This window comes from Anneissia japonica, unplaced genomic scaffold (genome assembly GCF_011630105.1).
Source record: "Anneissia japonica isolate Jap-2015-1 unplaced genomic scaffold, ASM1163010v1 scaffold6030_len697274_cov183, whole genome shotgun sequence".
NCBI classification, from domain to species: Eukaryota; Metazoa; Echinodermata; class Crinoidea; order Comatulida; family Comatulidae; genus Anneissia; species Anneissia japonica.
The window spans coordinates 169,685-183,710 of NW_022721381.1; the positions used below are offsets into that span (position 1 = coordinate 169,685).

Sequence of the window (14,026 nt, forward strand, 5' to 3'; positions counted from 1 at the left end):
TATATATATTATATTTTCTCCGTGTTTGTACAAGGCACATTTTAGAAATGCATGGTGAATTTCCATCAGTAACCTTTAACCTTAAGACTTTGCAAAAGCTGAAGAATATTTGACCTTTTTCTTCCATCTTTGACCTTTTGTTGTTTTGACAGCTGAAGAATATTTGACCTTTGCTTTACATCATTGTCACCACGCTAGCCAGCAAAATAAACGCCTGATCCTCATCTATTTGTTACCTGTTAAGATGTTGCTGGTATGTAAGACGACCTCAGGTTTTTTACTTGATAATAAGTTGAATTTTAACACCTGTTGTGTAATATCTATTATTCCTTGTAATGTGATGTTTTAATATTTTTAGACCTTTAGTTTTTACTAAATTATAACTTACCTATGCAATCTATATTTTATTTTTATCATTACATCTCACATTACAGTTATCAATTGTTTCCTTAAAGCCCCATTCCTAGCAAAATTTCACTAAAAACAGATTTTTTTAGAAAAGGTGCATACGCATTACTCCAATTATTATAAATCATGGAAAAATATTCGCATACATTTTAGTTTTACGCAAAAGAATAAAAAAAATGAGAAATACAGACTATTTCTCATAGAATATTACCATTTTTTCGACGAATTCTTCGTTACTAGGCAAATTCGGAGGTTGTAATTCAATAAAAAAAATTATACAAAATTACAGATTTTTCTTAACAACTGAAATTTTGCAGGGAATGGGGCTTTAAATATCAGAATCATTAATTAGTGTTGTAAATTGTAGGATTTTTAATTTTATGTATATAATATATATTTATTATATACAAAACTGAATGATACTGTGTTACCTATGAGTGCTATTATGATTTCTTATAATTATTGAAACATCAACATTTTATTACATATCACTGTGCTATTATTTTATAATAATTAAGTAATTAATATATGCTATTGTTCTGTAATAAAAAATGTTATTATCAATTAAAAACTTTTGTTGCAATAAAAGCCTTGTCTGGAATGCTCTACAGCTCATCAAAAACTTCATTTTATTCCATTTTAGGGTCAAATGCCAAAGAATGATCTGCTGCACAAGTATGACCTAACTCAATTCATAGACATCGCCAAAGCAGTCCGCATCGGCAACTTGATGCTGTTAACCAAAACATTAGATAAGCATGAAGATTTCTTCATCAAGAGCGGTGTGTACCTTATTTTAGAGAAACTCAAAATTATCACATATAGGAATCTCTTCAAAAAAGTGTAAGTTTTTATTCATATTTTTATTGATACTTAGCCTTTAGGTGGCGGTGATAGAATGGGCTTTTTCAGGGCAGTTTTGTTTAAATCCTTCCCACCAAGGTAATGCATTTGGGGCTAGGTATGCCATTTAACATAACTTTTACCATTCATGACAATTAAATGAAACATTCCACTATATTTTTTACTTGTGGTAGGTCACTGATTATGAACACACATCAGTTACCCGTTGATGCATTTGTGTCTGCTCTCAAATGGATGGGCGAAGCTGATGTCGATGACGACGAGGTCGAATGTATCCTTGCGAACCTCATTTTCCAGAATCGTATCAAGGGTTACATTTCACATCAACATAAAAAGCTTGTCATCAGTAAACAGAATGCATTCCCAGTTTTATCAGCATAGTATAAAGTTGTGTGATGTTCAGGCTGGTGTAAAAAGCCAATGGATAAACAGGTTGATCCACAAGAGATCAGCCTGCCTGCCTTCTTGATGTAATCTGAATACTGAAACTGTAACAGGAAATACATAAGAGGAGAGAGAAGGCAGTATACAGTAGTTGGCTATAACTAAAGCTGGTCTCACATGTTGGGATTTTTGCTTACTACAAGCTGCACTACGACACGCTAGGTCTGAAATTGTCTGGTGCACGGGAGTTAGTAAGGTATGAGAGGTATTACGTATACGACATGACACAAACAGTCATATAAAAGTGTATAGAGTTTTGAACATGTTCAAAAAATTGTAGTCGTAGCACAGCTTATCGTAAGCAAAATTGCAGTGCGCAAGACTGACTTATATTGTAGACAATGTATGCATTAGACCATAAAGTTTATTGGTCCCTGGTTAAATTCCATCGCTGTTCATTTTCCTGAGCATTGAACTACAAGTTATTTCACAACATCTTTCACAAAAGACATTTTAAGTTGATCCCGAGTACATCAAAATGCTGGTGTACATATTAAATTAAGCTCTAGGTACTTGTCAGAAAGAAGAGTAAGGGATTGTCTACCAGTGTATTTTATTTTGCAGTATGTAAGCAGTAGGTGTCTATGTATCCTACACTGCAGTACTCGGAATAATCCCACAGGAAGCTGCGTAAAGCTGCTCTCCCACCTAGGTTTATTTCACCTAAGAGTTGTATGATTTCTACGAGTTAAAACTCGTGATCTTTGGAAAGGACCTATACGAGCTTATTACGTGTTAGCTACGAGTGAGGTACGACTTTATGGAGTTGGTTACGAGTTATGTACGAATTATGCCGAGCAGAGCACCGAGTTAACTACGAGATTATTAAGAGCGTAACAAGTTTGTACCGAATTAGATATGAGTTAGGTACGAGCCAACTCGGTGCGCTCGTACTTACTCCTACTCGTTTCGGGGTGCTCGCATCAAACTCGTAGATGACAAAACCGGCGACGAGTATCCAGAGTAGTGTACGAGCTAGGTAGGAGTACCCCGAGTACTCTACGAGCTACCTATGAGTTCTTTGAGTTTACTACGAGTTATCTACTCGTGGCGATAATTTTGAACATGTTCATGTGGTAGCGCCACGAGTTCAGAGCTGCTACAAGTAGGTAAGAGTCCTCTCCGAGCTTTCCGAATCGTCCTACAAGTTTTTGCCGAGTTTGCCGAGTTAGCAACTCGGCATTCTCTTGTAACTCGTATACTGAAAAAAACCCTAGTGGGAGAGGGGCTTTAATGTTGCTTTGGTGATTGATCTTATGACCCAATGTGAATAGGCCTACATAACAGCCCCTTATTTGGCCTTATTTGCTATATTAAGATTGACATCATATTATTCCTCCTATAATACACCCTTAGAGGTGGTCTGTACAGGACAGAATAATTGGTGAAATATTCATCTCCTCACATCCTTACCTATATGTACTATGTAAATATAGACAATTGCTAACGGCCAATTTATCTCTTGATAAATCTATAGATTATAGCACCATGGATGCTATATTTTCCTTCAACACCATGGACGTTTACTTTCCACTTTTTAAAAATACATCCTTAATTTTTGAAAGGCATTGTAAATACTGTACTGTAATTAAAGAAGTCATTTGTAAACTTTGAGTATGTTTGTGTAAATTTAGCTGAAGAAAGAATACAGATCTGTGATGATATCAAGTCAGCTCTATTTGAAATTATCTGCAGATTTCATGGCGCATCATTCAAAGTTTGACCCAGCTTGCGACTCTCGCAAGACCTCATTAATGTTTATCAAGTGAGATGGATATGGTCTAGACATTTTTTGATCAGATCATTTTCATCTTTGTAAAGACACCAGCACTATAGATCAGACCAATGTACATGATGAAATTTTGGAAGGAAGAATAGGGATATGGGTATCAAAGTCTTATTGATCAAGGGCAGATTTAGCAGCCCCCAACTTTTGGAAGGCATAAAGAAAAAAATTGTTTGACCAAAGCGCCTCAGAGGTTATTTTCGGGTGTCTAGAACACCAATGGCGGGAGAATCATGAATGATCCTTAAACACAATATATGTGACATGATGTATTGGACAACAAACAAGGACACATTCAATTTAACATTTTGCAGAGTTTATTAGCATTAAACAATACAAAATGAAGCAAAAATACATTCATAATTTTATCACAATTAAATCATATGATAAAACTTGTCCAACAATAAAAATGTAAAAAAAAATCACCAAATTTATTAAAATTTTAAAAATTATGTATCTAAACAAAATAAATTGTCTATTTGACAATACAAGAGACTGTTTTTCTTTTACTATACACTGCAAATGTTTTGGCAGTCTGTAATTTATAAAAACATTTGTCAATAATGTTCATATTATTGGATTACTATTGTTCATCTATTTTGATGGGGATCACTAAATATTGTAATTGTTATTTAAACATCATTTTGGTTGCAAGATAAATAATTAGTTGAAATTAAAAATACAAACATCTCCAACAAGTTATTGAAGATTAATTTTTATATTTTAAGACACCACCCAACAAATATATGACAACCATCACTTACAATTTCTTCGAGCTTCATAACATTTATTTTGCAAAAAAAAAACAAAACTCTGGATAAACCAATGAACAAAGTGTTTGTCTTTTTAAAATAAGTTGCAATTGAAATAAGTTCTTGTAGAACACTACTGTACAGCAGCACTTTAAAACTTAGAATGTAAATATAAATACAGACAGTAAAAGACCGACTTTTTAAATTTGTCCATAGATTTAATAACACAAACATTAGTTTGTAGATGGGTCATAACTAACTATAGAGGGCAGTAATGCTCCGTCCACACTATCAAATTGGTGTGATGTGCCCATATATGGACATGATGATGTCATATTACATCCATATATGGGCATAACACATTTCATTGTTAGAACTCGTAGTTTTCAATTTACTACCCCACTAACCTCTTTGTTCCACCTCAATTTTGAACCTGTTTGAATTTTGAGGGCACCAAAGTGAAGGTGTGTCTTAGATGCTCCCGTCCAATCACTTGGATTTCTTTCTCAGCCAATCATTGAAAGGAACAGGTAGGATGTTTATACTTTAAGATGACATAGTAGGATGAATGTAGGTTACAGTATTAAGGTGTTCTTTTTTCTCTTCCCCATCACAGGCGGATCAAAGAATACAACAAATTGAGAAAAGTGGCTGAGTTTTTGATCTAAATTGGTATTCTACATAAACAGAGACACCATGTTCCCTGCCTGTGAACCCTTTACTGCATAGTCAGCCCGTATTATGATCAATTAAAATTTACTTCTGGGAAGACCTAGTACTGTTAAAAAAGACATTATATATTGTACAATATAATCATGACAAACAACCCTAGAACTTTATACCACTATACAACTTCAATTTTATACTTACAGCATTCGCAAAATTTACAACACAGCAAAAAGTACATTGTTAGATATATCACTAGACATGTCTTCAATCAGGGACTTTATTTAAAATACTACTTCACCAATTAATAATTACACACTTCATAACATTGAAATGGAGTTTAAATAACTTGAATCCCTCCTCTCCCCAAAATAAAAACAATGCATATCAATCTCTGTGGCCCTTGATCAACCCTAATTTTTTAAATCTAAATTATAATTTATTTTTTAATTAGAGATTAAATCTGTTAAAAACCATAACACTACCAATCTCAAAAAGAGGTCTTTAATTGGAGGAGACATACAGACTTACAGAACTTAAAATATTACCCTATGACATTTAATAATACAGTATAGTGATATTGCAAATATCTGTTATGACACAAAAGTTAACACAAAATAATTACAACTTGACATACATTTATAAAATTATAAAATTAATAAAATATAAAGTCCGTTTGCAGTCAAAATTTTGATTCAACTGCTGATTATTAATATTATTGGATGTAAAGTGTACACAATAGTATTGGCCCCTGGCAGGGGCTATGTCTCCAGGAGCACATAAGTCAGTATTACCTCCCCTTGGTGTCCCAGCTATTTGTGTTACAGTTTCTAAACATTTCAATAACATATTTTATTGTGTTTATACAGTATAAATAACTCTTTTCATATCTTAAAGATACCACCCTCCTAAACCCCAACATTACATCACTAAAGTCACAAAGGAACAACATCAACTTTAATTGTCCAATTACTTAAAAGCATCAAGGTTACTAACCTTCAAATGAAAACAACAGATATTTACTTAAAGGACCTAAAGTAAGAAATAAAAGCATTTGAGTACGACCAGCAAGCTTCTGTTCAGAAAGTCAATGTCAGGTGATGAATTAGGTGACTAAGCTAATTGTTCTGATACTCTGTAAGTTCATGTCCACATTATGTTTATAAACTTTTTAGGCTATGTGTATAGTGTGATTGATAGTCATTAAATCTAGGCAAAACACCTATAGTCGCTATTCATTTACACAGCATTTATGTGATAACTAACTATAGAGGGCATTCTTCAAACATTAAGGATTGGCACAGACTTATATACACTTCATTTTTATTAAACAACACCACTTATTAGGTCAATATTAAAATATTATTAATATTGAGTATATGAACAAATAATATCAATAATAAACAATAATATGTTGTCCCACTTTGGTATAATACTTGCTTTAAGTAAATGTTTTCATATAAATATTACATTCAGTTTCCATATATTGGATTAGGCTATAATTACTACTAAACCAAAACCGAATTATATTATTTATACGAAGAAATTAGAAACATAGCTGTAACATTTTTACTTGTCTAATTTAGATTTTGGAGGGAGGCGAGAAGAGCACCAAACAATTTCAATTTTCAGCTTTTAAAGGTGGAAATAATAAGCAACCAGATATCTATTAATATAAATTAATCAATAGCACATTTTAATTAGCAACATTGATCAATATTAATTAATATTAATCAATATTAACTGAACACAGATTAATACATACATACGTTGAAATATTAATAAATATTAATAATTACTTTTCATTGAAAATTTTCGGAAAGGTTTACATTGGTGAAACAGGTCGTGATCTCCGTACCAGGCTCAAGGAACACCAAGGCCATGCCAGGAGAGGGGAACAACAGAAGTCATCTATAGTCATGCACTCCCACACACAACAACATCATGTATGTTGGGATTAATCTGAACTGATAGCCACTGTACCATCTTGGCATTCTAGATGGACCAGAGAAGCTATAGAAATTCACAAACACGATACAGTACATCAAGATATTGGATTTGTCATCAGCGATATTTGGTTGTCCATGTTTAACCGGACCTAAACCAAATTTTCCCCACCAAATCTTTCCCTCCACACTGGAAACTATGCCATTGTTTTTGGCTTTCCTTCCCCCAGCTAGAACAATGCCACTGTCTTGGCTTTCAATTTTAGCTTTTGTATAGCTTTTCATTGGTAGGCTCAGCCTTTGTTTAGTTTTCAACCAATCAGCAGCAAGTCTCATCACTCAAACATATAAGTATTTCCCTGTCTCGGCAGATATTATTCTCCTGAAGAAGGTTGAAGCAAGTCAACCGAAACGTCGAGATATTCTCAACCAACAACAACAGTTCTTTTCAGAACTATCTACGTGGTGTACCGCAAGCATTAATTATATACTTTTCATTGATTAATAAAAATCTATTTTATCAATGTAAATTGATATTATTACAGTAAATGTTACTGTAATCAATAATAATTTAGTAGAGAATATACTGGCTTTTTTGCTAGTACATAATGCCAAGGCAGTTAGGTATTACACAGTACAGTATTGTCATGGACCTAATAATTCTCTTGGTCATTGGATTAAGCAGCAAGGATTGAACACACACTAAGATCCCTGGAAAAGCATATTCCATAATGTTGTAGGTAAACAGTGTGTGACTAATATTTTAAATCTCACTTACACTCCTGGGTGAAGCATGAATAAAAAAATACATTACAAAGTACACAAACAAGTGCCAACAATGAGGCCCGAACCCAAACCTTTGGTCTTTCGACTGGAGCCAAAAGCCCAACCATTGTGCCATGTTTCCCAAAGACTTTCAGCCAATGGTAGGGAGAGTCCATTATAAAATTAAACAAAAGAATGTAAAAAATCTAGTTTATAGAAAATAATAAGATCATTATAATGTCAATAAAAAAGCAAAACAAAATGTTAATTAATTAGCAACAAGCTACAATATATCGACATGTCCAAAGTAAAGTCACTAGAATAATTAAACTAAAAAAAAAAAATTATAGACTCAAATTGTCAAATATCAAAATGGCCGTATTTGACTGGTCGTTCATTAAACCACGCCCACCTGCGCAGTGGTAAAATCCTACTTAACGAAGACGACCAGTTGAATAGAATACTGGACAAAACAAAATGGCTGCATAGTTACTGCAATACACGCTGTGTAATCAAGATTGCTTCAACTTGTGGCAGTATGGGTTTTTAGTAAAAAAAATATTTTCATCCAGTTTTTTGAATTCTGTTAGCCTACAATTATTTTTTGACTTCATGTGGGTAAATATTATAATTTTTATTTTCTGAAATTTAATCTAAATGATATTAACACAATTGTTGTTTCTAAACCAACCAATCGACCATGTTTGTTTTGGTCACGTTGATTAACGCATTCTGGTTTACGTTAATTTTCGTTGTCAATGAAGTCTATTTACGAACCAGTTGAATGAAAATAATACTCAACGAAAATTTGTAGTCAACGAAATGAACCAGTCGAATACGCCCAAAGTAAGATTCCCTGAGATGGACATTAAAAATATTAAAAAACATTATACTTTAAAGTATGAACTAGTGTGTGGTATTTGCTATATGTTGTGGTTTTCAGATCTAGTTAGTCATTCAATAGTATGTGTCTACTTTTATTATTCTGGAACAAAAACTGGTTGGCTTGGTACAGTGGTTTAATACATTAATACTCAATGTGCAGGAAAGGGCAGTATGATCCTTGAGGGCTTTGAAAAAGGGAGACATTCCAGACAGATTGGAAGAGAGATTATGTTTATCAAGACTAAATCAATCCAATCTAAAATCCAAAGACAACTTTGGTATAAACAGAGAAACACTCTACTCAGCAGTAAACCAAAAACAAATATGAAACATGCTGCATTTCAATTTAAAATTGCATACTGTAATACAATTTGTTGCCAAATATTAATTGTAATTTGTATCTACGCTTCCCTTTTTTCATTTCACTGGTCTCGTATAATAATTTCATTACTATTCTCTATCAAGCTATATACAGTAATTACATTTTTACGATGCCCCTAGATAAAAAGGTATGCTCTAAATTCAACATTTCTTATCAATCAATCATATTTTTTTTTATCCATTATTTACTGTATATATTTATTCCCTTAAAACTTTATTATTTTCCTCCACCCTTAAACCTATGAAGGTGCTTCAAACACTGCTTTATCTTCCTAACCATCATTATGCCACTCGATTGTATCTAAGGCTTATATATCAAGACTTTCTGAAATGACTCTCTTAGGGGCTGGCATATTATTTGTGCACATACAGGACATTCTAACAGTCAACCAGCCAATAAAGAAAATGCAGAGTTCATGATTTTGACATTTTTAATATGCATTAAAAGACAGATGAAAATTAGTATGATGTTATTTATGAGAAAGTCACTTATAGGTTCTATGTACATACACACTTTCTGCAAATTCTTGTGAGGCTTCAGGATGCCATCTTTAATTTGGAATGTACCATTTCTCTTGAAGGGGATAAGCACACCGCCAATCTATAATCTGGATAGACTACAGCAAAGATTGTTCAAACATTATCTTGTCAAAGCCATTCGGAGGCTGATGATAGAATTCAGTGAACTGCACATCTATGATTGCACCTTCATCCACTAGAAAGACACAATAACATCAATACCAATAATAACAAAACCAATAACAAAAATAGTGATAAAAAAATATCAATATCTATAATAATAATAATACAATCACGTATTTATAACATAATCCATCTAAATATTTTGACTACATTTTAACATAACAACACATTATTTGAGCATTTGCTAGATTTGCTAGATGGTCTTTGCATTTGTGGGTAGATTATGTAATACACTACACAGTTAGGTATGGAACTGCTGCACGACAGGGAGCTTTCGATTGCACAACGTGGTAGAACGTAGTCCGTAATGACGTCACTAAGAAGTCATCTGGGAATACGGGAATGTTAAGTTCTCCTCGTCGGTTGATTCCAGGACACAACTTCACCAAATCTATGTTCACACAAGAGTGAATACTTTCTTTCTTACTTTCGTCATGCACATCGAAAGCTGCCTAATATTACTCACGATATTCACAGTGCATTGCGGAATACTTAAGGTGGGTCATGGCATGCTGTGCATGCTCAATAGTTGTTTTTGTTCTAAAGATTTCCAATATTTACCATATATAAGAGGGTAGACTGTTCCTCGGATACCTTCGAAAGGAGACTGAAGAGAGTCTCCATTTCTATAAAAGTTCATCTCAACATGGTCATACGTAACGCCCTAAAGGAAAAAAAAAAACAATCAAAAGATTTTGGAATACAGTATGCAATATTCAAAGCAGTAGACAGAATCAGTAAGGTATCAAAGAGAGGGGGAGGGGAAGTGTGAAGTCTGATGACAAGGTGAGAGAGCACTATCTTGCAAAATACAGTAAAGTGATTTTTAACTGTTTGAGCATATTTTTTACCGGATACGCCACTGCACTGAATATTATGTGATCTTCAATTACCTTTTGATCTTTTCCGAGTTATATTTTCCTCTGGTGGGCATTTTGTACAGGGACATGCTCCCTTTTTGCCTCTTTACTTTTGTGAGAAATAGAATTATGATGATTGTGATATTTTCAATATCAATATTTGGTGTTCTCTTGATTTTAATTTGTGTTTTAATTTCAATGTTCAGTATTTGGTAACTGTAGTGTATGGAGAATACCAATAAGTAAAATAATTATTTGAAATTTCTTACAATTATGTCCCCTTCTTGGATCTCTACTGCGAGCTTGTGCTTCATTTCCCCGTTGTGGTACAATGTTCCATCGGACCTCATCACCCAACTTTCAGCATCCCTCCCAAGAGGCATTACGTTCATATTGCACTTCCTTGTGGCCAGGCCAATTCCCCAGACACCTGAAACAGAAAATAATGTTAATAACCATTCTAAAGTAAAAGCTCCGCTTTAGTCCGCAGAATGACAGCGCCAGTGGGAAGCAGGGAGGGAGTTTGCTTAAAAGCAACTTTGGCAACCAAAAAAAAAAAAAAATTAAATATTTAAAAAAACTCTCTTGGCATAATATATTCTATAGAGTCCTGTTTAGATTATCAAAGTTGGCTTTGAAAAATAAAAGTTGTATGTTTTTGTCAAATAAAATTTGATAGTCTGGACAGGGCTTAAGAACAGCTAAAAATTCGCCAGTTCCTTTTGTCATGGACCCCAACCCGGGCTGCAACCCTGAACCATGTCAGGAACTGTCTTACCGCTTGTCGGACATCTACATCCTCCTCTTACAGCCGTGGAGATCACCTTGACCTGGTAGAGGTCACTGACATCAATAGTGTCTTAAAAAATTATTAGTGAAATTAAAATAATGAAAGTGTCTTTACCTGTGGACTGTATTTTTATTTCAAAGTAAGACTTATCTTGCACTATTGGTGCATTCCCGAGTGCAGCCCCAGAACCACATATCCGTCTACCAGCCTTTACAATCACAACATCTGTACCTGAAGAAATATAAAAAAATTACTATTTTAGCAATATTAAATTTTACATTCTTGTGGTTTTTTTTTAAATAACATTTTAAACTGGATGAATTATTTATTATGAATTATTGATTATTTATCTATTATTATTTATTTATTAAGCTTCATCACTGCAAAAGTAAAAAAAAAAGATTGATTGCAAAAAGGTCAATTAAATTTTATTATAGAGTGAAATAGTATTTAAACATTTAACAATAATGCAATGACCTTATATAAACCTTCAAAATTTAATGATGATCATTTTACAACAAGTGATACTAGGCCTAATAGTAATAATATATTTGCTTTATGGTATGTTTTTTTGAGTGGTTTAGTTCATTTGGCTTGCAACTTCCTACATTGGAGCTGCTCTAAGTCTAATTTACAGTTACTGCAAGAGTATATGAGTAAGTATTCAATTCAATTCAATATTTATTTGCTACAAAAGTCATCAATGGGCTATTATCCGCTAAACAAAAAAACATAACACAATCAATTATCAACATTTGCTATAGCCAATAAAAATATTCATAAGAATTAAACAACAAATCAATGTGTTCCAAGCAGAGCAGTTTGGATAGAGGCATTGTTTGCAGAAGACGGATCGAGATTTAGAGACGAGCAAAGCAGAGCCAGAAAAAAAGCCTAGAAATTATATTGAAATCTTATTTATTTATACTACTACTAGAGGGTAGGCCTAGGCCTAGGATTGCAAACACAGGAACAATTCTTATCTCACTCACTCAGTTGTATTTGTTGTACCTACAGTGGTTGTAAGAACTTTTTGAAAAAAAAAACATTGGCACGGTTCGGCGTTTACAGTTTAGCGTAGGACGGACTAGCCTAGGGTAGGCCTAGGCTTGGATTCGGTGGGCGGTCTAGGCCTAGCACCTCTAGGCATATCTCTAACCGGGTACGCCTAGGCCGAAAAAAACACAGCCAGTCTTGAATGCAGTAGGTTAGGTCTAGCCTAGGCTACACTTCTTGACGTACCCATTCGTGTCGTATCCATCATTACACTCGGGATTTCTTTAAGAGGCACATGGTTAAATCCTGAATTTCCAAAACATCGAAAACAACAAAAACACGTTGCCATTTTGATTGCATTTGCCTAAGATTGCGGTAATAAAATTACCGATGTTAAATTGCCTTCCCGAAGAAAAAAACAAAACAATAGGGAAAGTGTTGACTCCTTCTAGAGGGCGTAACCGAGTTATTTTCTCAAGGCATTTCTTGTGCACGGCCAGTTTTTTTTCCCTATATGCTGCAATTGTGTATATATTTTAAAATAAAATCCATTTATTTCTTCAGTTAAGACCTTAGTGTGAAGTACAGTAAACATTTCTTTTCCATTTCCTATTAGTATTCATTGCATTTCTAATTTCCCGTATATTATTCATTTTAAGTTCCTTCTTTTATTTCTCATTTAGGTTAAAAAAAAAAAAAAAAAAAAAAAAGTTAAAAATCCCGTTTTAAATTACATTAAAGCAAGGGTGGCGCCAGGATATGCCTGACTGGGGTTGGGAGGAGGGTCCTGATGAGGGGATCCGATGTCCCCGACAGCACCGATGTCTCCGACGAGCAAACTGAAGTAGGCGGTTACTCTTTTTCAAAAGTGGTCCAGGGGGCGATGCTCCCGAAAAAATTAGGGATTTTAAAGGCGTATTTAATCGATTTTATTCTACTAAAACATGTAAAAAATAGGCCTACATATAATTTTATTTTCTCCCTGACAAATTGTGGTTTTTCTCCCCGACAGGGGGTGGCAGGCCTCTCCGACGGGGCCCCTGGTCCTCCGCCCCCACCCCGCACTGGCGCCACCTTAAGGGGACTAGAAAAAAATTCCAAGATATTATTTTAAATTATTGTTTATTGTGGAAAATATTATTGATATTGATAAAACACCAAAACACTTTGTTATATTTAGGCGCGATTTGCAGGGACCGGGATGTAAACAACAGCGGGGAAATTCCCTGCTATTTTAGCACTACACGCTAAGGCCCTGGAAATTAAAGGAAGACTACCGGTAATATAGACGCCCGGTAACTTGCCTATAAAGGAGTTTTTAGTAGTACCAGTACACGTACATCTCTAGAAAATAACCTCCGAAATTGTGTAGACCCAAGTACTGTAATCAGGGCATTGAAAAGAGGTACGTAAAAGGACACTCCTTTAGTACTTTCTATTATAAGACCGCCATACTAGATTAGGCTATATATAGGTCTATAGCCTGGCCCTAGGTACCTTTCCGGATTTCAACAATATCTTCACTTTTTATGAGCCCTAAACTCGCATGAAGGGAGAGAGATTACAGGTAGGCCATGTATATCGCGTACGGGCCTCTGTGGTCTAACGCTCGCCGAGATAGCAAAAGAGATTGCGAGCTCGATTTTCACCAAAGATCTCTTTTTCATTCAACTTTAAATAAGGAACGTTCATTGATGAACTAGGCTGTTTTATACGATTTTTCATCATGTTCCTATATTAAATTTGAGCACTGTATTATTATCTATTGGATTATACATTAT

General features: G+C 34.3%; 2 protein-coding genes across 2 annotated transcripts in view; one reads left to right on the top strand and one right to left on the bottom strand.

Annotated features, from left to right (window-relative positions):
* Positions 1–2,480, top strand: part of LOC117111506 (PCI domain-containing protein 2-like) — a gene marked incomplete in the record, with an annotated part of 8,409 nt that extends 5,929 nt beyond the window's left edge. Inside the window, 3 exon segments of the mRNA XM_033254420.1 lie at positions 153–253; positions 1,052–1,251; positions 1,446–2,480. Coding sequence (XP_033110311.1) covers positions 153–253; positions 1,052–1,251; positions 1,446–1,653 — 509 coding nt within the window.
* A 5,684-nt stretch (positions 2,481–8,164) lies between these two features.
* LOC117111508 (SPRY domain-containing protein 7-like) lies at positions 8,165–12,594 on the bottom strand. The gene is made up of 5 exons (XM_033254422.1): positions 12,492–12,594; positions 11,364–11,480; positions 10,729–10,889; positions 10,161–10,263; positions 8,165–9,612 (listed from the first exon to the last, which is right to left on the bottom strand). The coding sequence occupies exons 1-5, from the start codon at positions 12,592–12,594 to the stop codon at positions 9,515–9,517; spliced, it is 582 nt and encodes a 193-aa protein (XP_033110313.1). The 3' UTR covers positions 8,165–9,514.
* Positions 12,595–14,026: the final 1,432 nt, after the last annotated feature.